This window comes from Poecilia reticulata, chromosome 23, assembly GCF_904066995.2.
Source record: "Poecilia reticulata chromosome 23, P_reticulata-male-v2, whole genome shotgun sequence".
In the NCBI taxonomy this organism is placed as follows: Eukaryota; Metazoa; Chordata; class Actinopteri; order Cyprinodontiformes; family Poeciliidae; genus Poecilia; species Poecilia reticulata.
The window spans coordinates 2737919-2763699 of record NC_088852.1 but is presented as its reverse complement, the minus strand read 5'-3'; the positions used below and the strand labels follow the sequence as shown (position 1 = coordinate 2763699).

General features: G+C 39.5%; 1 protein-coding gene and 1 long non-coding RNA gene across 14 annotated transcripts in view; one reads left to right on the top strand and one right to left on the bottom strand.

Annotated features, from left to right (window-relative positions):
- shank3b (SH3 and multiple ankyrin repeat domains 3b) overlaps nt 1–25781 on the top strand; it is a 50072-nt gene that overhangs the window by 9415 nt on the left and 14876 nt on the right. The window contains exons 2-22 of one of the 11 annotated variants that reach the window (XM_081603704.1): nt 3539–3908; nt 16799–16970; nt 17110–17149; nt 17218–17313; nt 17780–17851; nt 17933–18041; nt 18347–18498; nt 18568–18697; nt 18829–18866; nt 18982–19098; nt 19211–19288; nt 19681–19747; nt 20536–20758; nt 20828–21003; nt 21861–21974; nt 22056–22131; nt 22591–22673; nt 23789–23913; nt 23987–24119; nt 25270–25350; nt 25457–25474. In XM_081603704.1, coding sequence (XP_081459830.1) covers nt 16834–16970; nt 17110–17149; nt 17218–17313; nt 17780–17851; nt 17933–18041; nt 18347–18498; nt 18568–18697; nt 18829–18866; nt 18982–19098; nt 19211–19288; nt 19681–19747; nt 20536–20758; nt 20828–21003; nt 21861–21974; nt 22056–22131; nt 22591–22673; nt 23789–23913; nt 23987–24119; nt 25270–25350; nt 25457–25474 — 2065 coding nt within the window. In that variant the 5' untranslated portion in view covers nt 3539–3908; nt 16799–16833. Of the gene's footprint in view, nt 1–3538; nt 3909–14246; nt 14353–14379; nt 14570–16798; nt 16971–17109; nt 17314–17779; nt 17852–17932; nt 18042–18346; nt 18499–18567; nt 18698–18828; nt 18867–18981; nt 19099–19210; nt 19289–19680; nt 19748–20535; nt 21004–21860; nt 21975–22055; nt 22132–22590; nt 22674–23788; nt 23914–23986; nt 24120–25269; nt 25351–25456; nt 25475–25781 lie in introns of those variants that run through there. The other 10 variants (XM_081603706.1, XM_081603707.1, XM_081603708.1 and 7 more) reach the window with 10 other exon arrangements.
- LOC108165868 (uncharacterized) overlaps nt 23966–25781 on the bottom strand; it is a 29496-nt gene continuing 27680 nt past the window's right edge. For all 3 annotated transcript variants that reach the window (XR_014085990.1, XR_001776197.2, XR_001776195.2), the window contains 2 exons: nt 25263–25337; nt 23966–24103 (listed from right to left, as the gene is read on the bottom strand). This is a non-coding gene — a long non-coding RNA (uncharacterized LOC108165868). The remainder of the gene's footprint in view (nt 24104–25262; nt 25338–25781) is intronic.

Sequence of the window (25781 nt, the reverse complement as noted above, 5' to 3'; positions counted from 1 at the left end):
CCGCTTCTCCTGTTTCAGAGTTTTGCGCAATGTGCGCGTCGGTTTTTTTTTTTGTTTGTTTTACTGCGTATGGTGCAGGGCGGTCGGGAAGCGTATCGATGGCGAAAAGGCAGACTGACATAAACCTTTTAAAACAACGGAAACAATTTCTGCGTTCTGATTATTGAAATTTAAAAGTGCTGTGTTGTTCTATCAGCCCCGTTTCATACCGGACCACTTACAGCACCGGTGTTAACGCTATAAAATGAACGCTCTCTATCGAGATATAACCCGTGGAGGGATTTCTTTATTTAAATGGGTTCATTTTTCAGAGGGATACACAGTGAGGGTGTCGTGATTTTAGCTACCAGTAGCAGGAGAACGGAGCTGTGCCCAGAAGCTAACAAACACTGAATAGAAGAAGAGCTGCCATCGATACAGTTGCAGCCAAGCATGTTTTAATGTTACACAATACAGTTTTACCAAGTTGCTCAAAGTCTAAACTGTTATTGTTGTGCATTTAAGGTGTTAAGTTTACCTTTGACCAAACGCCCCCCAAAGGCATCCCAGCGCCCCCCTTTTGTAAAAATGTCCGCCAGCGTCCCCTGCAGTCCTCTGACGCCCCCTGTGGGGCGGTACCGCCCACGTTGAGAACCGCTAATTTAGATGATGCTTTTACCTTATTTCTCATGTACTGAAACCCTATTAACTAAGTTAATTGTTGTTTTTGGACCTCTAGATTTATGGCCTTAGGAATGTGGAGTTGCTCAGCTAGGATTTTCTTTGCCTACTGATATACTCTGCTTGCTTGTTTGTGATTATTTAAGAGGTTGCACACATAGAGGCTTGCCTTCAGAAACAGCCGTCAGCCTTTGTTACAATAAAGATGAAAGCCTTGGCTTGGATCACTCCAATGATTACTGTATCAACATCTTTGAGTGAAGTTTGTTCTTTTGGTTTATGAGTATATAAGAACTGCCTGTGCAGGCTTGGCAGCGGATAGAGGGAGGCGGTTTCCAGTGAAGAGGTTGGGAAGCAGAAAAAACACTGCCTAAAATAATCTGAAGGAAACTCTGAAGGCTAATGGTGCTAGCCACATCAGGGACCCTGTTGCTCATGTTCATTGTATATCATGTATTATTTGTATTATATTTGATATCATATTTAGATATTAAAACAAAACTTTAGAAACATCAACAGTGTGTGTATGTATTCGTGGGTGTGTTCTTGTATAACCTTCTTGTGGGGACCTTTTAATTTCATATACAATAGCAGGTCCTCATCTCATCACAGGGCTTTTTATTGATTCAAACTCAGGTTGTAGACAGTGAGGGCCCTCACAAAGTGCATCTGTTATCAGTGCTGAACAGCTTCCCAGATTTTCCTGCCAAACATCCGTTTCCTTGGCAACCGAGACAGGAAATAGGAAGTGTGAGTCACAGGAACTACTTCTAATCATTGTCAAGTAGTTTTTTTTTCTTCAGTTGTTTTCTTGTCTCCAGTATGTCCTCCTGCTGTCTGCGCTGGTGTGGAAACATTTTACTTTCATAACCAGACCCACACAGACCAGCTGGTTAGCATGCTGTTAGCAATTAGCGACTAACCAGCTGCCTGCCAGTATGCTAACATAAGCTAAGAGGCTATCCCAGAGGCAGATATTTCCTTTCTCCAAACTGTGTTCCCAGGAAAGTACTGAAAATATCAAAAGTTAAATATTTGCATGAAATATAACAAGTAAATATATACAATGTTGCATTTCTTCTTGGTCTTAAAGGAGATAAAGATGAAATGAATATAATTTACTCTTCAACATGAGTGGACATGAATATCTGTAGCTGTTGTTGGGTCAAAATAGCAGCCTTATAGAAGTTTGTCACTAAGTAGCAGATTCCAGGCAACAAGTTTTTCAATTTCACCAACTGAAAAAACAATCCTCACAGTACAGATTGAAAACCCCAATTTGTGAAAGTTATTGTGACTGAAAATTTCTCATGAAGCCGTTAAAACCAGAAAATATGACTACTTAGTAATTATTCTTTTTTTCTAGGATTTCTTTTCAAAGAAAACTTTTATAACAACTCGTAGAGTTTCCAGCATACTCTAAAATGTTCACAAATGTTTTATTTAGTTCCTGAAGTAACTAGAAGCAAAATACAACATTCATTTGTCCATAGCTTAAAATATACTTTCAAACATCCTTACTTACAATCATGGTAAATAGAAAGTATTATGGTTTTACATACTATTTAGTGTTTTATGGTTGTTTTAGCTTATATATCACCATTGCAAAATCAACTTGTTCAAATTTAAATAACAAAGGACTTTTTTCAGTGCAATAATTGGAAACTAACATATTCTAGATGTTATAAATAATCATTTTTCATGTTAGTATAATATTTAGTCAGTTACATCAGACACAAATGACATTATTCAAAATGCTGAAGGTCATGGAGTGATGTAAGCACAGATTAGGGAGAGGAAAGAAGAAAATAGGCAGATATTGCAATGGAACTCATCACAATATTTTCAAATTTTGTGCAGCCAGAGTTTCAATGTTTAGCAGCTTTTTAATTGATAATGACATTGTGAAATATGTTGCATGTATTTGTGCTGCTTGGATGTGTTTTCTTTTTATCATTCATCCAAGCAAGTTCAAGTTTGCTTTTAAAAATGGGGCAATATATATTAAAGAACAGTTACATATAAATACATAAGATTATAGCCAGCTACCTAATTTCAATCTCTAGTCTCATTAGCAGGTAAATGTTTAAGCACAATAATGAATAAATTTGTGCATTTTATCTACATCCAAACATGAATAATCTATCTAACTTGACAGCCACAAATTATTTCAAATATTCATCCATCTATACAACAGTCCATCTATAAAACTAAAAGTAAATGAAATAATGTTTTAATCTGTTCAAGTGTGTATCAATATGGTTTAATGGTAAAGCCAAACCTGTTGTGTATGGATATAATCTCGATCCCTTTAACAGATTGTGGTGTAGTTTTGTGGTTATTTGTCTCTTTGAAGCAACCATCCATCTATGTTAATTTGTCTGAATCTCTTGATTGCCAATATGTCTCTTTTGTTCTGGATCTTTTCATGTTTTTTATTGTTCATCTTTTGGCAGTTTTGAGTCTTTAGAGACAAATTGTTGCATTTTTTAATCTTTCTTCATTCTTTTGTTTCTGTCATACCTCTTTGTTGTGTGTCTTACTGTTCATCTGTCACTGCATGGCCATGTCATCTCTTTATGGGAATTTATAACTTCCCTTCCCTTCCCTAATAATTAAAATTATGTGTATATATACTCTAACATTTCAATAAAACCCATTGTAAACCTCCACCACTGTAAGATTCCGTAAAGTAGTTCTGCTCAGCTTGAAAACTTGACATTTTAAGTCAGATTTTTAGTAGTTTAACTGACCCTTCAAATTCTAACCCTTCAATTCTTCTTCCTCTCCTCCCTTCCTCTATATCCTCTCTTTCCTCTCCATTACTTCCCACCCACATCCTCCCGCTCTTCCTCCCACTCTTCCTCCCTTTCTACAGGATGGGCAGGGCAGCTCTCTGAAAACAATCTGAAACCCTGAGACCTGTTACTTCTCAACTATTATACAGAAGAAAACACTTGAAGGTTACCGAAGCCTTATTCTCCAAGAGGAACAACAACATCCACAGGAACTCCTTCATCTAGTATTAAAGAAGTACTCATGAAATTTTAACTCCATCAACTCAAGATCTTCGACGCCCACACTTAAAACAAAAAGCAGAGGCAATAGAGACTGGAAAACTGGATCATCAGACTGGACCAAAACCAAACGAAACACTTGGCAGAATCTGAGACCCGCAACAAGCCAGAAGAGATTAGTGAAAATTGGTAAAGTCCTGTGGAAAAGTTTGATGGGACAGCTGACAATAGGTGAGTGGATCTTACATGCTCTGACGAATCTGTTTATTATTTCTCCTAAAAGACCTAAAATGATTTTTTTTATTTTTAAAGCTGGTATTAAGCTGGTACAGAAAAAACTTTAAACTGTTAGGTTGAATTTCATACTTTTATCACACTGTTGCATATCTTGCTTCAGTAGAGCAGGAAGACTTGCAGCTTTAAGTAAATTATGCATCAGCAGCATCTCTTTGTTCTTGTGACATCGTAGCATTAAGAGTTGGATCAGAAGCTTTGTCAAGTATTCACCGCTACTGAAAAATTACCACAAGAGCTTCTCAAATGTCACAGCGATGACTGAATAATAAGATTACATAATGTCATGCTACGCAATGCAGACATTCTGTCTGCACTAATGAAGATTAAGCTCACCTCAGCATGCCTTAAATGCCTCAAACCAGCTGCTATACTATTTCCACAACAATCCAGCAAATAGATAATTGAACTTCCTACTTAAAGTCATTGAGGATGTTTTCACACCTGATAGTCCTGTAGATTCGGGTTTGATGAGGACCAGAATTGCAAAATTTGTTCCATTTTCAGCTGTTGCAGTTCTCTTTCACACTGCATTATATCTAAGCAACCAAACTAATTGAACAACCTGTTCCCCTCCTCGCCTGTGGGGGCACAGCAACAAGAACCACTGAAGGAAACGACACAAAAAACAAAAAAAGTGCAACTTCCTTCTTTATGAAATGTAAACAAAAATGGAGTGGCATCACATTTTATTTCTCTTTTGTCTTCAGTATAAGACCAGGACCCGTTTCTTCTGCTAGCGGTAGGCTAGCAAGTTTGTTTTGGTTGTGTTTACCCAGAATGCCCTGCGCTGTAGTCCACTTCCTGCTTTTGGAGCGGTCGCCAGTCCGCTTGGCGTTCACATATGAATTCGAACTGAGTTAACTTCAACCGAACTGAAACCGAGGTCTTTAGGTGGACATTAAAAATATGCTTAATATTTTCAGATTTAGATCCACAGAAAACAGACATGGTAGCTATTTACTGTATCACAAATATTTGTTCAGTTGTTTCAACGTGTAAAAAAAAACAACAGTTTGAAATGGAGAAAATCTTGATTGCTATATTCTAATTGTGTCTTAAGTGCTAGAAGTCCAAGAGTCAACATTAAAAGTACAGAGGCTTTAGAACTGGACTCAGTCTGATTTACCTCCTTTGCAAATAACATGGACCAAGAATTTCCTCCACAGGACCAAATTCAGGGTATCTAGAGGCTCTAAAATGGAAGCTCATTAATTACCGTTTGTTTGTTTGGTTTTTAATTAAGGTTAAATGTGCCCTTCTCGCAAATTGGTAATTAATTGTTTCTGTAGACCCAGAGCTTCTGTTTTGTTTGTTTTTTGTTTGAATTTAGTCGCCATCCAGTCTATTGTGTAGTTGTTTGTCCTTGTAAATAAATGTGGTAGCCTTCAAACATTTCGGCTTATTAAAGCCATAAAAGTGCAGCATTAGTCATCTCATCGTAGTTCTGTACGGTGTTACTGACCTTGAAACACCTGAATAGAAAAACCTTTTCAGTGGCATAAAAACGCCAACTATGCCAGAGCTGTATGACTGTATCCTGGGATCATTTAGGTCATAAACGGCATTGAAATGAACCTATCAGAGTAAAACATGCCTCATAGCTCAAACTATAACAAAACTTTAATCTTCACCAACTTAAAGCAGTTAACTCGCAGTGTTTCTGTGGTAAACTGATTAAACGTTACAGCTACTACCTGATACTCCTGGTAAAGATCAGTAAAATAACTATAAAATTATATTTTATATCTGAAAAATCTCACATTGAACATTTAAAAGTAAAAGAAAATCCTCCAAACTGAACGTTTACATTTATTTAGAGCAGAAAAATGAGCAGTGCTATAAGTGCTGGTGTCCTGCTGACAGTAGTAGGATATAAAGCTCTTGGACGTTTCTCAGCATTGGAGCGTGCAGAGAGAGATTCCTGTATGCTCCAGATCAGTGGTGTCCGATCTCATTTCTCTGCGGTTTGTCATGTTTTTGATGTTCACCTGCTTCAGCCCCCCTTATCAAATAATTGATGCATTAGCAGGCCTCCAGAGAGCTTAATGAGATGCTGAGGAGATAATTCACCCGTTTGAAAGCTCTGTTACAGCAGGCATGCAGATGGAATATGTTTGGGTTCTGGTTTTGTTTGTCATGTTCCTGTTTTAAACTTAATTATTGCTGCAGCTGTAATTATGGCGAGCTGTAGTGTCAGTAACTATGATCTTGTAGCCATTTATTGTTTGAAGAATATTGATCAAGATTGTCAAGTTCTCTTGTGTTTTCCATATTTTAAGAAGCAAAGAAAAATGTATTTCATCTATTTATGTCTTAGTGAAATAGGAGGTTCTGGAGTACAAATGTTAAAGGTTAGTCTTTAAAATACGTTTCTGGAGTAAAATATTTTCTTGTTTGTTTTTCCACATCTTTGCTACAGGTACCAAAAGTTAAATGTGTAAACTTTTATCAGTGATGCTTAGTTCACATACCAATTTTCCCCCTTCAACAATCTTAACGACGCCCCGATTATTATGATGCTCTAAAAACCATGTTGAAGGGGACGTAGTATGCAGAATTCACATTTTGTATGTTGTTGTACTTCCGTTATTGCAGATTTTTGACAATAAATTGATGTTTTTTAGTGTCTGAGAATTGAGCCATTTCAAAAACCTTTTGAATTTTATGTTTCAAATCAGCAGGCGCTTCCCTGTTGCCTAGCAACCCCAGCAAAGCCCAGTCCATTACTTAGCAACCCCAGCAGAGTTCTGCCCATTACCTAGCAACCCCAGCTGAGCTCCAGCACGTTTAGTCAGCTGCTTTTATCACTCCGTGTACTGTACAATGGCTGCTGGACAAGACAAAGTATTTTGTTGTCGACTTACCATCCAGAAACTACTTTCTACATTCTTGTTGTTTGTTCAGAGGCCCCCCTTCTGCTTTTCAAAGATCAAAGATCAAACATCAGTTTGCAGCTGTTTTCAAGTCTGAGTGTAAATGTTGAGTTGGTGGGTGTGGGCAGCAGCAAATTATTGGATTTAAAGTGACAGGAGGCCCTAAAACAACTCATTCAACAGTGAGCAGAATAAAATCTCATTATTTAAGAATTATCTTATGGAGAAAATGTGATGGACATGTTTTGTATAGACCATAGACTTATCCTAACCTTTTCAAGGAAGCACATTAGGTCAAAAATTGGGAATATTCCACACTTTGAATTTTCTTCACCCGATAAGGTTTCTTTAATGCCAGGCTGACTCTCCTGGAAAATGTAGCTGCAGCTCACAGTCTGAAGGGGTTTGTCTCGTTCACTCAGAGCCTGTAAAACCCATCATTTGCATTTGAGGACGTGAAGCCGATTCTTTTTTATTTTTTTATTATGATTGCTTGACGTGTGAAACTGCCAGACTGTGATGATTGTCAGCTGGAAACACAGACTCTCTTCACACTGAAGAGGAACATTCTGTCTCTCTGAATTATACAAGAGCAACGTGGAGGGACATTTCTTCTCACATTTATTCTTGGCAGAAATCCTTACACTTCTTAGAGGAAATGTCTTTACAAGGGTTCGCTTACTGTACAGAAACAGTCAGCCCTCCCAGTCATGTTTTATGACCCTGTGAGAGCAGTTGGTGGTGGATTTCTCTTTTCTCAAACACCAACGTCTTGTTGAATTGTGTGCAAAGAATGATCGAAGACAAGTGACGATTATTTAGTTCTGGGTTTGGAAAGCTTGGACTTACTAGAACTTATTTATGACACGTTTTATTAGGTTGCTTATGAATTAAGGGTGTTTCCATGCTTGAAATCTCTGAAGAAAATATGAGCAGCCATTTTTTAAAAATGGTTGTAATGGAGAATATTTGCAGTAGATATTATTAGTGGTGGACACAAAATCGTTACCTTACCTAACCAATAAAATGCTAAACAAAAAATTAGCAGTCTGAATGGTTAATGCTAACCATTAAGACCACTGCTTAGCCTGTAAGATGATACATAATATTAAAGTTGTATGGACATGATGACCAAAAACAAAAATATATGATGTGACATTAAGTTAATAAAATTTGTTAAAATGGGTAAAATGACAGTTATTTGAAAAAAATGCAAACTTTTAAGCTTGTTTCCCCATTTGAAAAATTAACCGATTTTGTTCTCGTTTTCTCTGGTGGCCTTTTATAAAACTGGTCGCTATGGGTGTAATGGAGAATATCTGTTTGCACTAAAATAAACAGTAGATATGATTAGTGGTTGGCACAGCTAACCAAATAGTTAGGTTCACTCACCAATAATCTGTTAAACAAGAATCTGAACGCTTACTCTAAACACAAAAAAAATATTAGCTAATGCTAACTGTTGAGATGATTATTGCTCAGCCTGTAAAATGCTTGTTACTTTAAAGATGAATATGATGATCAAAGTTAAAAACATATGATATGACATAACATGAAAAGTTGTGAACGTAACCTTTTATGTCAATAGTTGCTTTAAAAGGCAGCCATTTTGAAAACTAGTAACTTTTATGCTTGTTTCCACATTTGGAGGATTCCTCTGGCTGATATGTGCAATTTTAAGACACATTTGTGATTTTGGCAGCAGGATATGGACAGGAACTTGAGGTTTGAATTATTATAAAACAAAAGGAAGTGATCTGCTATCATATTTTTGACTTTTATTCCTCCAAACTGTGTGACAGACAGTTGAAACATCCCCCCAGCCCCGCGGAGCCACATCCAGCTGTAGAGCGTAGCTGCTGCATTGTTCAGGCTGTGTGGGAGGACAGCGGCTCTGCCCAGGACAAAAGCTGGAAATGATCAATGGCGACCCCGAGTTATTTCAGGACCGAGCCTCCCGCTGATCTAATCCACAAAGAATTTCACCTTTCATTCCCAGAACGACCCTCTGAAAGCTCTGAAAATTCCTGGATCCGCTCGCTCCCGAAGGAGCGGTGAAGGTCTGAGGAGACGTTATGTAACGAAGCGCTCTGCAGAGATGAGTGCAGGAAAAGAACCGCTGTGCTTCTGCTCCCACTGAGTGGTACCTGGAGGACCCATTCACAGTTACAGCAGCAGGAGTAAGGATGAAAGAAGCTGCAGCTTCTGCATAAAACGCTGAAACCATCGACTGGGTCTGAAGCCTGCAGGAAAGGGCTTGAATAGAAGAGCTAATGAGAGCAGAAAATAGAAGAAACAGGAGCAGAAAAGCTGCTCTTCTTCCTCTTTCAGCTGCTGTTGGTTAAAATTCAGCGGCTCTGAAGATTTACGTCATTCAGTCCTGAAAACAAAAAGCTACAAATACAATTTCCACAAAAATCTATAAAAATGTAACAAGACATACCAGAATTTCTCTCATGAATTTCGATTTTACTGTTGCAGTAAAAAAGAGTTTTTCCATGATGGCATTAAATATTTGCATCACGTTTTTAGAATTATTTGCGTTGTTTATTTGTAGGGCATATTTCAACAACAAGGCAGTTCACAGAAACAAGTATTAAACATTACATTTTGTCAAGGCACCTCAAAAATCAAAAGCAAATATGTTGATAGATGTTCTAGTTACCTCTAAACAACGGCAGCTCTAACCAGGGTTTTAGTCAAGATTTAAACTGTTTCGGCAGTTTTGTAGTTTTCTGGACGTTTGTTCCAGATTTGTGGAGCATAGAAGCTGAATCCTGCTTTTCCGTGTTTGGTTCTGGTTCTGGGAACCAGAAGACCTCAGAGGTCTGGAAGGTTGATGCAGCAACAGAAAATCTTTAATGTGATAGAAGGCCGACTTTGTAACCGTCTTTATGTGGCTCTGAAGGTTCAGGTCTGAGTCCTGATCGCTAGCTTCCAGCTGTAATAACTGGACCTGTATGCTGACTCTAGATCCTTTTAAAATGTTTTTAAAAATTGAAAAATCGAAGATGGCGGCCATATTTGAATATAATCTTGATCTTATTTCCTTTATCTGGCGGCCATTATGGTCGTAATGGAGAATATCTGTTTGCACTAACATTAGCAATTAGATGAATGTGTTTGGTGAAAAATTACACGTTATACGTATTTTCTTGATCTTCTCTTCATGGTGGCCATTTTTCAAAATGGCTGCCAAAGTTGTAATGGAAAATATCTGTTTGTACTAAAACAAGCAGTAGATATTACAGCTAACCAAATAGTTAGGTTCATTAACCACTGATCGACTAAACAAGATATTAATTGCCAAACCGCTAACCATATAAAATATTAGCTGAAGCTAATGCTAACCATTAACCCTGTGAAATGCAACATGACCAATAGTCAAAAACAGATGTGATACAAACCTTATACAAGTAGTGAAAATGAACATTTTATGCCAATAATGGCTTTAAATGGCTCAGATATGGCAGCCATTTTGAAAAATGGCTGTCATAAGATCTGAATGGTGAGCAAGCAAACTTTTATGCCTGTTTCCACATTTGAAAGATTTCTACAGTAATATGCTGCGCCATTACGGAGGCGGTTGCTATTCTAAGATAACTGTTGATGTTTTCCTAGGGGCTATTGATCATTAGCTAATCACAGATTCTGGCTGTTATTTCCCATCTTAAATCTTAATTTCCTTTTTATTTTCAGCTCTCCGTCCGGAGGCTTTACGGTTTTTCTGGGTGCTCCTGATTCACAGGGATACATAAAGTTGAGGGAAATGCTACCAGATGCAGCATAATCTGAATTAACGGTTGGCTCACCTTTCTGGGCTAACAGGAGTCTGACTCAGATCTCTGTTTGAACAGCCGTCACAAAGCTCCTTTCAGGTGAAGCTGCCAGTGAAAAGCTGGATTTCATTGGATGCTTTTGTTTTTATTCACCTGTTTGTGTTGATTTTTTTTTTTGAGTCGGCAGTGACTCAGTTCAACACGGTGAAAACAGGCGAAGATAAACAGAAAGAGAAAACAACAGATGCTTTCTGTTAGACAGTGGGCAGTCAGGGGGCTGCTGCCTAAACAAAAGGAAGATCCTGAACCATAATCTGTCTGAGCTGCAGTGATGCCTGACTGGACCACTGCTGGTCCGGTCGAGCATCCGAGGAGGAGGTGGAGGAGGAGGAAGGGTTTTATAAATGCCAGCAGATGATTCACAGCCTCTGATTGGAGGATGTGAAGTGCTTTGAGAAGTGGACGCTAAAAATCAAACCCTTCAGCTCTAAAATGATTAAAGAGAACTGTCGAGGCTGGAGGTGGACAGAATGGACATAAACACGGGTTCTGTGATACTTCAGAACAAAAGCAGCAGAACAATGGCTTCCTCTTCCAGTGTTTATCGTAGGGAAACTGAAATGAACTCCAGAACCGACAGATGGAAAATCTGAAAGGAGAAACTTTCTGCTGAAACGATTAATCAGATTAATCGTGATTAATCGTTAACTGGAGTATAAACTCAAACAAGGCCAATTGCTGAAAAAGTCAACACATGCTAAATCTGTACAAAAATATATAAATTTTGAATTTAAGATACAAAAAAAAACACTTGTCTGTAAATATGTTTAACCAAAACTTCTCCAGTGTTTTAGTTTCACTTTGTTCACTTTTACTAAAGGAATGCTGGGATTGCATTTTAGGCAACAAAATGTTTCTTATTTTAAAAAGGATTTTAATTATTTATTTGCATATTTTAATGCATTTCTAACATTGTATAAAAATGTTTAAGTGGTTAAATGAAAAATCTTTTGAATGTTATAATATACGATTAATCGATTAATCATTAGAATAAGCAATAGATTGATTATTTTTGTTAATTTACACGAATGTTAACAAGCCAATCAGATGACAGAAACTCTAAAGGATGTTTTCACTGCAAAAACAAACATTTTGCAAAACAAAAACTTTTATCTCCATTTTTTTTTACCAATAGTTGATGATCACCTCAAATTTGCATCGTGATCAAAATTAAAAATTCCTCCTATTGAATATCGGAAACTGCAGACTTTTATATTTGTGGAAAACATAATTTATGTCATATTCTATTTTTAAAAGTGGCTAAAATTGGAGGAATTGGTTGTAAACTTTTGTAAACTTAATATCCAATACTAATAAAGTTGTGGGCATAAATTACATTATTTTTGGTAATTTAGCAACTTATTTCAGCTGATTTTCCCCCCACAGTGTAATAAGAACATGTTCAACATCATGCATATAGACAGAGCTGCAGCTAGGGTTTATTTTAGTAATCAATTATTTTGATGATTAATCGATTAATCGCATAAAAGTTTGTTACATTCTGCTTAACCACTTACATCTTGTGAACACTTAATCTTTTGTTGCATCTGCAGCTAAAAATACTTGAAACCTCAACATGTGAGAAGCTCAGGCCTTTCTGCTGATCTTTTGGTTATTTCTGGATTAATTGGATGGCAAAATGTGATTTTTTTTTTTTTTTTTTTTTTTTTTGCAGAATTTGATCCAGGTGAAACTAAAACTGTCACTCCAAGAGTTCTGGGTTACAAAGATGTTTTTTTTTATTTTAAATGTAAATGTTTTGACGGTTTTGCCTTATTTACTGCTCTGAATGTTTAATTCTTTCAGAAAATTTGCTTTTTTTGAGTCTGTATACTTCAATCCACGATTAAGCGGTTACTAAATTAAATGATGGTTGTTTTTATAATTGATTAATCCCAAATAATCTGATTAGAGTTCCTACCCGCTTTTTTTGTTGTCCTTTCATTCTTCCAGTTGATCTGTTCTGATATCTGAAATGCGTTTCTAGAAGTTTAGCATTAGTTTTGATCAAATTTAATCAGAAACTGACATTTAGAGGAAAAATGTTACAAGTGGTTCCAAGTACTGGTCATTCAGTTTCACAAAACCTTTCTAAAAAGCTGAGATTTTTATATTTTTTAGGTAAAACCAGTGTAGTATTGACATCTTTGGGATGAAGGAAATGATGTTGAGGTCGTTAGTGACTCCAGTTAGCTGCTCGGTTCCCCTCGCCTCATTTCTGCAGGCTTTGAAAATCATCTTGAAATGTGTTTGGGGATTTGGCTTTTATTGCAAATTTCAATCATCGTTATGAGTTAAACAGCTGCTGGGGTCTCGGAGCCGGCTGATATTTTATCTCAGGAAAATGCAAACTCTGCCTTCTGATCCCTAAACTGCACGACTCGGTTTCCTGAGGATGTTGGGAAGAAGTTCACAAAATGGGGCATGGAGATAAACGACCCAGGAGAGATCGCTTCGTTTCGGGTGAAGGTCAATCTCACGGAGTTTAAAGAAAACTGGATGCAGGGATCTCTCTTCATTTGATGTTAAGAAAAGATTCCTTGTTTTCAGATTTGTTATTTATTAAAGGGATAGAAACAGCTCCAAGTCTCAGCTGCACACTGTTAATTGTTCTTTTCTATAAGAATTAAACTAAAGCTGCTTAAAGAACCCCAGAGGAAGATTATTTAATCAACTTACATCACTTATTTTAATCTTAAAATGAAAATTTACTAAAGGAGAATGTGGAAAAACAAAATGCAACGTCCACAAGAAAGACTCGAAAAAAGTGAACTAGTGAGCCTTGGTTCGGTTGAATGCATATGTGAACGCCAAGCGGTCAGCAGCAGGAAGTGAACTACACTGCAGGGCATTCTGGGTAAAAACAACCAAAACAAACATACTAGTCCAGCGCTAGAGGGAGAAATGGATCGCAGTCTTTTACCAAAGACAAAAGAGAAATCGTAACACTGCTCAAATCTGATGTTTACATTTTGTGAAGAAGGAGGTTGCACTCATTGTCTTCTTCAGTGGTTTTGTGTTGTTTCCTTCAATAGTTCTTGATGCAGCGCCCCCACAGGCAAGGATGGGAACAGGTTTTGTAAAGGGTTTGGTTTGTTTGACTGTTTGATGACATATTTTGATATAATTGGATGAAAAAGGCCTCTGGCTGGTGGTGAGACGCGGTTAGTTGCAAGCACAGACACAGAGCTACAGGACACATTGTTCTTTGTTCACGAAGATATATGCGCTCACATCAGTCTCAGGTAGGTGGCACTAATATAGCAGAAGGTGTGACATCTGTGCTAGCTAGAACTCTGTCACAACGTAAATGACACAAAAGGTTTCCAATGGTTTTTGGTCGTCTTTTCCTAACTTGTCCCTTTATTTGATGAAGTTATTTGTGTGCTGAAACGTAAAATACCTGAAGTGAAGTTTTACTGTTGTATCAGGAATGGATTCTTTGACAAAGTGATAAAAATAGTGCTGAGGGCGGTAATGTTTTACTGTAAATGTGGCAAGGTCAAAACAAATATTTTTCAGTTATAATCATTGCTACGCCCCTGGATACGAAACATTAACGGCCTTCATCTGTAAACATGGCTGCCTCACTGGGACGAGTCGTTGCGCTGAAAGTTTTTACTCCGACTTAAAGCAGGAAGTGGACTACATCGCAGGGCATTCTGGGTAAACGCAACCAAAACAAACGACTTAAAAACTTTCTTCACATAGTTAAGAACCTTTGATATTGATCTGATATTGGAAATCTTGAACTGCTGATGAATTTGTTCGCATCTGGCTGATCCTGCTGTGACAAGAAGGCAGTTTAGTGGGTCGACAGAGAGAGAAAGAGAGAGAGTCAGCAGCTACTGAGAAATTGTTCAACCGCGTTGCCATGGCAACAGTGAGCATGTAGATCAGGAGTTTTTCTTTTTTTTTCTTAACACACACACACACACACACACACACACACACACACACACACACGGTGACAGAGAGGTTAGCACAGGATTCCCTGCTAATCCAGTTTCTATGACAACTCACAACTCGCCTCCCCGTCTGCCTCGCTTTCATCCCCGGCTGTGATGGAGCCCGACACAAACTTCTGACTCCGTCGGCATCGCCGCCGCGCAAGCTAGCAATTACCAGCAGTGGAGATTAATAGAAAACGATAATTAAAAGACGGGACGATGTTTTCGTTGGAGCATCATCGACTGCAGCGGCTCCAGACTCTGCGTCAACAGAAACCTGCAGGAAATTAGCTTTTATTAGCAAATTACAAAGTAGCTGAAGGGTAGCTCCAACTTCTGCATCAGTCTGAGTTCCCTACTCAGCATTTATTTCATCAGGATCATCTGAAAGCTATGGAGTGCTGTTTGCACTGTAAAAAATGAACAGCAATAATTGTGCAGTTATTCAGGTTGTTGCATGATTGTAAACAATGAGAGCTCATTTCTGAACATCAGCATTTTTAAAATCATGTTATTGATTCACTTATTAATGCCACAGTTTCAAACAAAATTTTAATTAGCAAGCAAAATATTTAGCTAATAAGTTACATATTTTGTGTAGAGTCTAATGATTAAGCTAGTGAAAATTTAGTTTTCGAACTAAATATTTAGCTAGTTTGGAAGCTAATTATGTAGCTGTAAAGCTAAATATGTATTTTGAAGCTAAATCTTTAGTTAGCAAGTTGAATATTTAGCGCAAAATATTTAGGGACTGATTTAGCTAGGAAGCTAAATAGTTTTAAAACTAAATATATTTGCTAGAAATCTAAGTATATAGTTTTGGGTAAAAATTTAGCTGAACATTTGGAAGAAAATGATTTAGTTTTTAAAACATTTCATTTTCAAGCTAAATATTTAGTTTGGAAGAAAATGATTTAGCTAACAAATTAAATATTTAGATAAAAAGTCCTATTTTTAGTTTTGGAGAAAAATTTTGATGGCAAACTATCAAGAACTGCTTAGTAGATCTTTTTTTTTTAAATTTTTTACAGAACTTCAAACAGGCGAAGCTAAAACTGACACTTTAGTATTTCTGGGTAGAACATATTAAACATTTGTTTTCATCTTATATGTAAAATCTTTATATTTTAGGTTACTTTTATTGCTTCTCAGTGTGTTGTCCTGTCAGGAAATTGGATTTTTTTGTCAGTATCTTCCAATTAACGATTAATCATTTCATCCGATTAATTGTTTCTGCTCAAGTCATGCCATTTTACCTCGTATAAACGGAAACGTATCTGGTCGGTTTAAGCGACGCCGCTCGTCTGTGTTGAGCGTGAAAAACAGGAAGTGATGCGACGTCCGGAGGTCAGACTGGAGGTTCCCTGCCGCCTTGGACCAGATGAGGTGTAAAATATCTGTGGGAGGATTTCAGACTCATGTCTGTCTCCACTGACTGAATATAAAACTATTTTATCGTGACTCATCATTAATTTATGTTGGAATCACAACGGCTTCGCAGCAGGGATTCTTTTAACCTGACTGATTAAATAAAACATTTTAATATTAGGCCAGTTTTTTTTTAAATTAATGAAATTTCACAATTTGGTAGACTACTAAAAATATTTTGTATTTGAGATGATTGGATTTTTTTTTAATCTCAGAAGTAAACAAATGGAAAGTTGTATTTCTGTTTCATAGAACAAAGAGTAAATCAGCTGTAGCTTAAAATATATAGTCAGTAGATCACTTTATCATTTCTTATAGATATATTTGTATTTATTATTGTATTTACATTTACAAATTGCCTGATTTGTGTTTAAACATGTAGAAGAATGGCTGATTGTTTAGTAATTAGTTACATTTACTTGAGTAACTTTTTGGAGAAATTGTACTTTTAGGAGTATTTTTACTCCACGACTTTCTACTTTTACTTGAATAAAATGTCTAGATTTTCTACCCACTGAATGAAAAACAAACATTTTAACCAGAAATTCAGCAAACAGACACACATCTGCAGTTTTTGATGTTTTAAATTGAAATAAAAACTTATTTAGAAACTTATTTGAATTTTTTTTTCTTTCAGTTTGGTCTTTAAAATACCTTTTCATAAAATTTTTTGTCAACATGTGACATGTTCATTTCAAACTGTAAATAAATAAAGTTTTTCCTCTGACCTCCAGCCACATGCCTCTGAGTCCGACCGCTGACACCAAACATGATCGCCCGCGGCAACAGGCGGTTACTAACGGCAACCCAACAGGCTCTGCTGTCGCCAGGGACGACGACGGGGAGGACCCGCCCTCTGGAAACAGCGTCGTGGTCCGAATCGGGATCCCGGACCTGCAGCAGACGGTAACGCGCGCACAGGGCGCCAGCGCGGACCGAAGCGTGGATCATGAAACACAACACAAACCTGTCTGTGTGTCCGTCCTGTCTCTTTCTCTGTCCGTCCCCCCCTGTCTGTCTGTCTCTCTGGCTCCGGCTCTCTCAGAAGTGTTTGCGGTTGGACCCAGAGTTACCAGTTTGGACCAGTAAGCAGAGGGTTCTGGTGACGTTGACTCAGTCTCTGTCGGATGTTTTGAACTATGGTCTCTTCCAGCCGGCGTTCAACGGCCGAGCCGGAAAGTTTCTGGACGAGGAGCGCCTGCTGAAGGAGTATCCTCTGCCCAACATCACTCCCATCCCATATCTGGAGGTAAACCAGACTCACCATCACCAGCGTTTCCCTTAAATATGAACTTAAATTAAACTTGTTCATGCAAATATAATTCAGCTAATCAGAATTCAAATCAAGACTTAAAACCATCAGTTGGTGATGACGAGCAGATAAACTGATTAAATAAATCCAGGTTTATTTTGACTAAATGAGTGTCAGAACTCTCTGGGGTCAAACGTCTCTGCCTGAAAGCAGCGTCGCGATTGTTCAGATTTAAAATATCAGACATTTTTCATCAGACGGTTCAGTGAACCTCTGGGGAAAGAACTGTTCAGTTCCCAGTTCTTCTACTTCCTGTTCTCCTCGTGTTTCTCTGAGCATCGGTTTCCTCAGCAGCTCCTGTGTTTGTCCCGTTGACCTCGTTAACACGCCTGGTTCTGTTGCTTAACGAGGATCCGTTAATTAACTCTGGTTTCATGATTCTCTCTCTCTCTCTGTGTTTCAGTTTCGCTATAAGAGACGAGTTTACACTCAGAGCTATGTTGATGACAAACAGCTGGCAAAGCTTCACACTAAGGTAGCAACCGGCTCGGACAGCGACTTCTGGCTGCGTTTGTTGCCATGGTGACTGTTCAAACCGAATGTTTTGGTGTTTCAGGCCAATCTGAAGCGATTCATGGAACATGTTCACCAGAAGAATGCAGAGAAAGTGGCCAAATGGTTGGAGAAAGGCCTGGACCCGAACTTCCACGACTCGGACAGCGGAGGTGAGCCGGACCGTCTGTCCACCGCCTCGTTATAAATAAAGCTTTAAATGGAACGGAAATCTTTTTCAGTTGATTAACATTTTAATTGAATCTTTCTTAATTTTTCATTCTGATTCACATTTATATATAAAGATGAAAAAAAGTTACCATACAGTTTTTTTTTATTTTATGATTTTATTAAACAAAAACAAATAAATTCTCCGGATTCTCAGCTCTTTTCTGTTAGAGCCGTTTAACTCCGATCTGTGTCGGCGTTGGGTCGACCCGGTTCTGATTGCTAACAGACGCTCTCCCTGCCCCCCCAGAGTGCCCTTTGACCCTGGCTGTCCAGCTGGAGGACAGCTGTGAGCTCATCAAGGTTCTGCGCAGCGGCGGGGCCCACCTGGACTTCAGAACCAGAGACGGCATCACGGCTCTGCACCGGGCCGTTCTGTGCAGGAACAGCGTCGCCCTGACGGTGAGTCCGGCTGCCGGGTCTCCGGCCCGGTCCCGACCCGACCTCTGACCCCGCGCTTTGATTCCACAGACCCTGCTGGACCTCGGCGCGTCGCCGGACTACAAGGACAGCAGAGGCCTGACGCCGCTCTACCACTCTGCCATGGTGGGCGGCGCCCCCTACTGTTGCGAGCTGCTGCTGCAGGACCACGCCACCATTGGTGAGTGTGTGTGTGTGTGTGTGAGAGAGGGAATGACCTCTGTGCTGCTTAAACACCATCAGTGATAATTTATCTGTGAAAAAACAAAAAGCACTTTGTCGCTGAAAGAGTTCTCGTTGCCATGGTTACAGGGATCACTGATGAGAACGGGTGGCAGGAAATCCACCAGGTGACACACACACACACACACACTCTCTCTCATTGCTCCACTGATGACTGGTTCTGTTCAGTTCTGATTCCCCGTGTGTGGGCGTGTTTTTTTTTTGTTTTTTTTTGGTGTTCAGGCGTGTCGCTATGGCAACGTGCAGCACTTGGAGCACCTGCTGTTCTACGGCGCCGACATGAGTTCCCAGAATGCCTCAGGAAACACGGCGCTGCACCTGTGTGCCTTGTACAACCAGGTAACACACACACACACACATGCATACACACACGCATACACATAGGTGTGTGTGTGTGTGTGAGCCGGTCGGTCACATGGCCGTGTTGACATGTCTGGTGTCGGTTCTGCAGGACAGCTGCGCCCGGGTTCTGCTGTTCAGAGGAGCCAACAAGGACATAAAGAACTACAACAACCAGACGGCCTTTCAGGTGAAAACAAGACAGAAAATATACATTCATATGTGTTTAGGTCATTCTTACTGAAAAACATACATAAATCACGTTTATTGGAAAATTAATACAATATATATATTTTTTCACTTTTATTGAATTTTTCTCTTTCAATAAAAGCGACCCAAATCTTCTTTTTGCTCAGAATTTACAAAAAAACAACCTGTTTTTAATGAAGACGTTTAAATATGTCATAACATTAAAATTTAATAAAAATAATTTTTATTTATTTTGATCTGTGGATCTGAGGAAACCCAACCAGGCAGATAAAACAAATATAGCAGCAAACTGCTAAAATAATGCTTGGTTAATGATCGATTGATTTTAGAATATATTTATTTGTAATAAACTTCTAATCTGTTTGTGTTCAGGTGGCGATCATCGCTGGGAACTTTGATTTGGCTGAAATCATCAAGATCCACAAAACGTCTGATGTTGGTGAGTTTAAACACAATTCAGAGTCAGGCTGGAAAAAACACCCAGATTAATTATCGCTTAAAGAAATTTAATTTCACATTTTTAACAGCTCAGCAGAACTAAATGGGAACAAAATGTTTAAAGGTTTTATCAGATTCTGGGCTTTAGAAAGATTAACAGAGTTTGAGTTGGTCCTTTTTATGGCTGTGAAACAGAATCTAATTCAATATGGCGGCGTGTTGGAGACATGCCAGGGAGAAAGAAACAGTAAGAATAGCTGACATTTTGAGGATTTTATAGCAAAAACCAGGACATTCCTGAGTTTGAAAAGTTTAACATTTGCTAGAAAAGGATTGGATTTTTTTGTTTTACATAAAATTTTTATTTTTGAGTTTAAAAAGCTGAAATTGGATTTGTTTTGTAGAAAAATAAAAATTTTGTAGCAAATTTTTGACTTTTCAAACTCTTTTTTTCTAGAAAATTTCTAAATATTCTCAAAATGTTGGCATAAATGTCCTCCTTTTTAATTTTATTAATATATTTACAGTGTAGGTATGTATTTCAGCTGCTTTCCACTTGGTTTCATTTGAGAACCAGAACATTTTAAATGAATATTTCTTAATTCTTCACTCTGGTAAATACAAACAATAAGCAATAGAAAATATCTAAAATATATATACTTACCTGATATTGTAATAAATTTGAATATAAAATACAATTACTTATAGGATCTAAAATTAACCGTCTGTGGCGTTTGTCCTGCTGGCGCCGCTGCTGAGGTGAACTCTGTGTGTCTTCATGTGTCCAAGTAGTTCCCTTCAGAGAAACCCCGTCCTATACCAAGCGCCGCCGGGTCGGCGCCACCAGAACCCCAGCCGGGAACGGCCTGTCGTCTCCTCGCTCTCTGATTCGCTCGGCCAGCGACAACGCCCTGGAAAGCCCCGCCTCCTCGCCCGGCCCCTCCCTCCAGAGCCTGGAGACGCATCACGACTCGCACACTCACTCCCTGAGACGCCACCCGCGCCGCCTCAGGTACGCCCCGCTGCATCCGCACCGCGCTGCGGTCCGACCAGCGCCTCTTACCGGTGTGTCGCCCCGCAGCCCCGGTGGGGGGGGCCACATGGAGACCAGCCCGCCCTCCTCGCCCCCCCACACGCCGCAGATGAGGAAGAGGAGGCTCTACAGCGCTGTGCCGGGACGCACCTTCATCGCCACACGGTCCCACGTCCCTCAGGGGCCCGGAGAGATCCAGCTGCACCGGGGCGAGCGGGTCAAAGGTCAGTGGGAGACAAAGTGATCAACTCTAGTACTTTAGTACAGAACACTTCCAGGAACTTTGTAGCTGACAGCCATCTTGGTAGGAACTGTAACCGACTGTCATGGCAACAGTAAACGATCATTGATCATTGATAACTTCTGGGACAATTTATCTCCAGTAGAATCTGTTATTGTGACCATTTTAAGTACTCCACCCACCTCTGTGTGATATTATATAAATATCAGTGATATTTGCTGAGGCAGCTACTGCCAAACTAGCAGAATTAGCTTAGCTAACGTAGCTTTTATCTGCCGGCTAAAACGGACATGTAGCCTACGTGTTTTACTCCATGTTCTCACCTGGGAGTCACTAAAGCCTCATTATTCACCTGAAGAGTTCCTACGGCCTTTATAATGGTGCAGCACTCTTCATGTTCACCAAGTAGTGAACGTTAATCAGCTTGTCCACATCGTCTCACGTTTCTCCATCTCATTTGGTTTGATCCTGACAGCAGCCATTTTGTTTTTCTACATTTCCTTTTTGTTGGGCTGGAAGCCATGATGGTGCACAGCAATCCCTGTTCAGAACTTTGGGAACTATTTAGATACTCATTATCTAATCTTATTTACCTCAAATACATTTTGCTGAGTCAAAACTTTACTGAAGTTAAAGTACTTTAAGTTTTCAAAGGTACAAATTATGAGTGTTTTTACAGAACTTGCTGAAACTGCCTGACATGTAGAACCACTCTGCTACAAAAGCTCTACGTCACCAATATTTGTCTTTGAATTGTAGTGCAGTGAAGGTCATAAGTTTCCAACAAGTAAATACTAAAGTTACTGTCTGGGCCGGTTCTGACCCGGTTTGTGTCTGCAGTGCTGTCGATCGGCGAAGGAGGCTTCTGGGAGGGAACGGTGAAGGGCAGAACCGGCTGGTTTCCTGCCGACTGCGTGGAGGAAGTCCAGATGAGACAATATGACCCGCGATTGGGTAACGACCTGACGACCCCTGACCTCTGCTGTCCCCCATCCCCTTCCCAGCAGCCTCCAACATGTGATGTCTATGTTTCAGAGACGAGAGAGGACCGAACGAAGCGGCTGTTCAGACACTACACCGTGGGCTCCTACGACAACTACACCTCCTACAGGTGAGACTCAGGAACTGCACTTTATTACCTATAAATGTTGACGAGTTGGTCTTTTCCAACTCAGACCTAGCACACATTAGACCTGCTTTAGTCATTGTGGTTCTGTGGAGTAATTCTGAGCAGTCAGTGTGTTCACTGATTTCCATCTTAGTGATGATTATTGTTCTGGTTAGAACCTAAAGTTCAAACCAACTTTAGCCTAAACATAGCAGGACAGCTTCCTCAGAAAACCAGATGCATAAATCTTAAGTATCAATGGTTTCTGATCGTTAGCAACAATCCCTCTAACAGGGAAGATGCTGCCTGCTCTTAAATACTCCATATTATCCCCTTGAAATTAAAATGGAAGAACAAATTGTAAAGTGACCTTTGAAGTTGAGGCAATCATTTATTTACAGGACAGAAATCTGGATTAGCAAATAATCTCAGTTGTTTTCTCCAATCTGCATCTGGTTCCAGCGACTATGTGATCGAGGAGAAGACGGCTGTGCTGCAGAAGAGAGAAAGCGAAGGATTCGGCTTCGTCCTGCGAGGAGCTAAAGGTAGAAACGGAGGAGTGGTGGGTGGTTGGACGGAGAAACCAACAAAGATATTTTAATCTGAAACCTAGAGAGGAAAACTCCTCGCTGTGTTGTTGCATAACAGCCACAGAGCTGTGATCACATGGCAGCACTGGATTCCAGTCACTGCTGCGAAGCTGTTGATTAGCTGATAAATAACTGCATAAACATCCAGCAGCTGCTGATTAAACTCCTCTAAGGTAGAGTTAATAGTGAAGTTTACGGAAGAGGATTAGGGCCACTAGGAAAAAAATTTAAAACAGTTCTGAGAGTAAAGTCAGAACAGTTATATTTATTTTTTTCCAGTGGCCCTAATCCTCTTCCATAGAAGTTACAAAAACATCAGTAGGAAGAATATGTTGCAGCTGTGGTGTTTTACATTTAGTCATTTCCAGATCGTCACTAAATCAAACTTCCTGGTTTTTGCTGGTTGAACTGCAGGTTCAGGGTCTGTGTACCAGCGTGGAGAAAAGCTATGGGGGAATTTTTCTGCCATAAGTCGAGAGCAAACAGGATTTCACGTCTTTCTTCTCAAAATTTCTCCTTGTGCTTACAAGACATGCAACCATCTTTTGGCACAGTCACCTAGCAAACACTCAGCCAATAGAATGAAAGAGTTGTACTGGGTGTGCCTGTTATCCATAGTAGCAACCTGCGCCACCCACTGGATGGAGGGAGAAACAACAATGTCAGCTTTCTGATCAGATGTTGAGTGTAACATGGAGCAGAAAGCTGACGCCGTTTCTCCCTCCATCCAGTGGGTGGCGCAGGTTGCTACTATGGATAATAGCCACACAGGCACACCAGCGCTAGAAGGAAACACCCAGTACAACACTTTCATTCTATTGGTAGAGAGGTTGCCAAGCGACAAAAGGCGTTTCCAAAAGCAAGCAGAGACTATGTGTGAGCACGAGGAGAGGTTTTGAGAAGAAAGACATGAAATCCTGTTTTCAGGCTGAAAATCTGCGCTCTTGGATTATGGCAGAAAAATTCCTCCATAAAACTGCAGTTTCATCAGCAAAAACCAGGAAGTGCATTTTATATTTACCCAGAATTCCCTGTGCTGTAGTTTTTACTGACCTTTGACCTTTATCCAGCTGAGACGCCCATCGAGGAGTTTGCTCCCACGCCGGCGTTTCCTGCTCTGCAGTACCTGGAGTCTGTGGATCAGGGGGGCGTGGCCTGGAGGGCGGGGCTAAGGACCGGAGACTTCCTGATAGAGGTGAGAGGTCGCTGATCCTCCAGTGGAATTTAAACCGTTCCTCAGATTGACCTCTGACCTCTGCTGTGTGAAGGTGAACGGCAGCGACGTGGTGAAGGTGGGTCACCGCCAGGTCGTCTCTCTGATCCGGCAGGGAGGAAGTCGCCTGCTGATGAAGGTCGTCTCGGTTTCCAGGAAGTCAGAAACCAACCTGATCAGGAAGAAAGGTGCAGCTGATGATGCAGCTTTTCACCAACATTCATTTGTTCTGTAAAATGTTTCTAAATTCAGGTGGTTTTATGCTGCAGAAACAGATAAAAGCTGTAATTCCTGAAGTTATTAAGCTCAGAGTTTTACATTTATAACCTCCTGCAGTAAATTAATCTGACATTAGAGGTTCGTCTTAAAGGTACAGTTCAGATTTTAAAGATGGAGCCAACATGATTTATCCAACAATTAAACTCTTCACTTTTCCACAACTTCATGTGTTGCTGTTTTCTGAACAAACGATAAATATCGGTGTGTATTTTTAAATCTCTCACAACCAGCAAATCAGAATAATTATCAGAAACTACAAAATAAAACTAAGATTTAAGAAAAATGCTTCAATTCAGCAGACTGGAATATTTCAGGGTTTTAATGTAGAAAACACAAATGAAAGGAATGCTCTGATTGGCTGGTGTTGTGGTTCATTAGCAAGCGCACTGCAAAAACTCAAAATGTTACCAAGTGTTTTTTTTTTCTGTCTAGCCCTTAATAAAAGTAACTTTTCTGCCAAACATGACAACTTTGAAGTGAATAATTGTTGAACATTGATAAAAAGTTCCCGTTCCACTGGCAACATTTTTTATACCAATTTGCCAGTGGAATTAGTATTTTTTCAATGTTGAGAAATGATTCATTAAAACTTACTGAAAAGCTTCTTGTAAGTTGGTTTTGTCCTTTTTCAAGTGTAGTAAAATGTTGTACCAAGATCAAGACAAAAATACTTGGTATGGTTTCATGTTTTTGCAGTGCACATTAATTTAAAAAAAACAAAAGAAAGCGACAAAGCCAAGAACACAATAATGAATTAAAAACACTATAAAGTGACAGTTTCACAGTTAAAAGTTATAAAAAATGGGTTGAAAGCCTATTAATGAAAAATTAGTTTTTATACAGGTTTTAAAAGGAGTCAGAAAAAAGCGACTCATAGACCAGAGAATACGGTAATTCAATCTGTTGGTTCTCCATCTTAAAATAAAACTAATAAAATATCTAACATGATGTTTAACAGTAACTTCTGTCAGGACATAAAACCCATTTGGACTTGAGGGACAGTTAAAGTCCGGCTCTGTTGAACCAATTCATGGTAACTTCCTGTTTCCTACCTCTTAGCTCCGCCCCCTCCGAAGCGAGCCCCTAGCACGTCGCTGACGCTGCGGTCCAAGTCCATGACGGCCGACCTGGAGGAGATCGGTAAGAAACTCAGAGTTAAAAACAAACCGAGTTTAAAAACCAACTCAGAGTTAAAAACACTCATCAGTTTGATGTTTTTTATTGCTGATGTTTGCTCTGTCTGCAGCCAGGAGGCGCCGTTACGGTGAGTCACTTGGACCTCAGTATGGTTCTGGTCAGGTTCTGTGTCGTAATGTTCGGGACGCACAGCGTTCTCCTCCTCTCGGCCAATCAGAGCCTGAGATTTAAACACCCGGAGGCGGAGCTACGCTGTGCGTCTCTGATTGGTGTTTGTGACGTTTCAGAGCCGCAGCCGAACATTTCTGAGGAACCAAAACATTCAGAACCGAGCCGACCCAACAGTTCTGACACATTTACTGAGAACTGCAGGTTTTTTTCAGCTGTTCAGCAATAAACACTCATTTTAATAAAACATGTCGTTTCCTCATTTT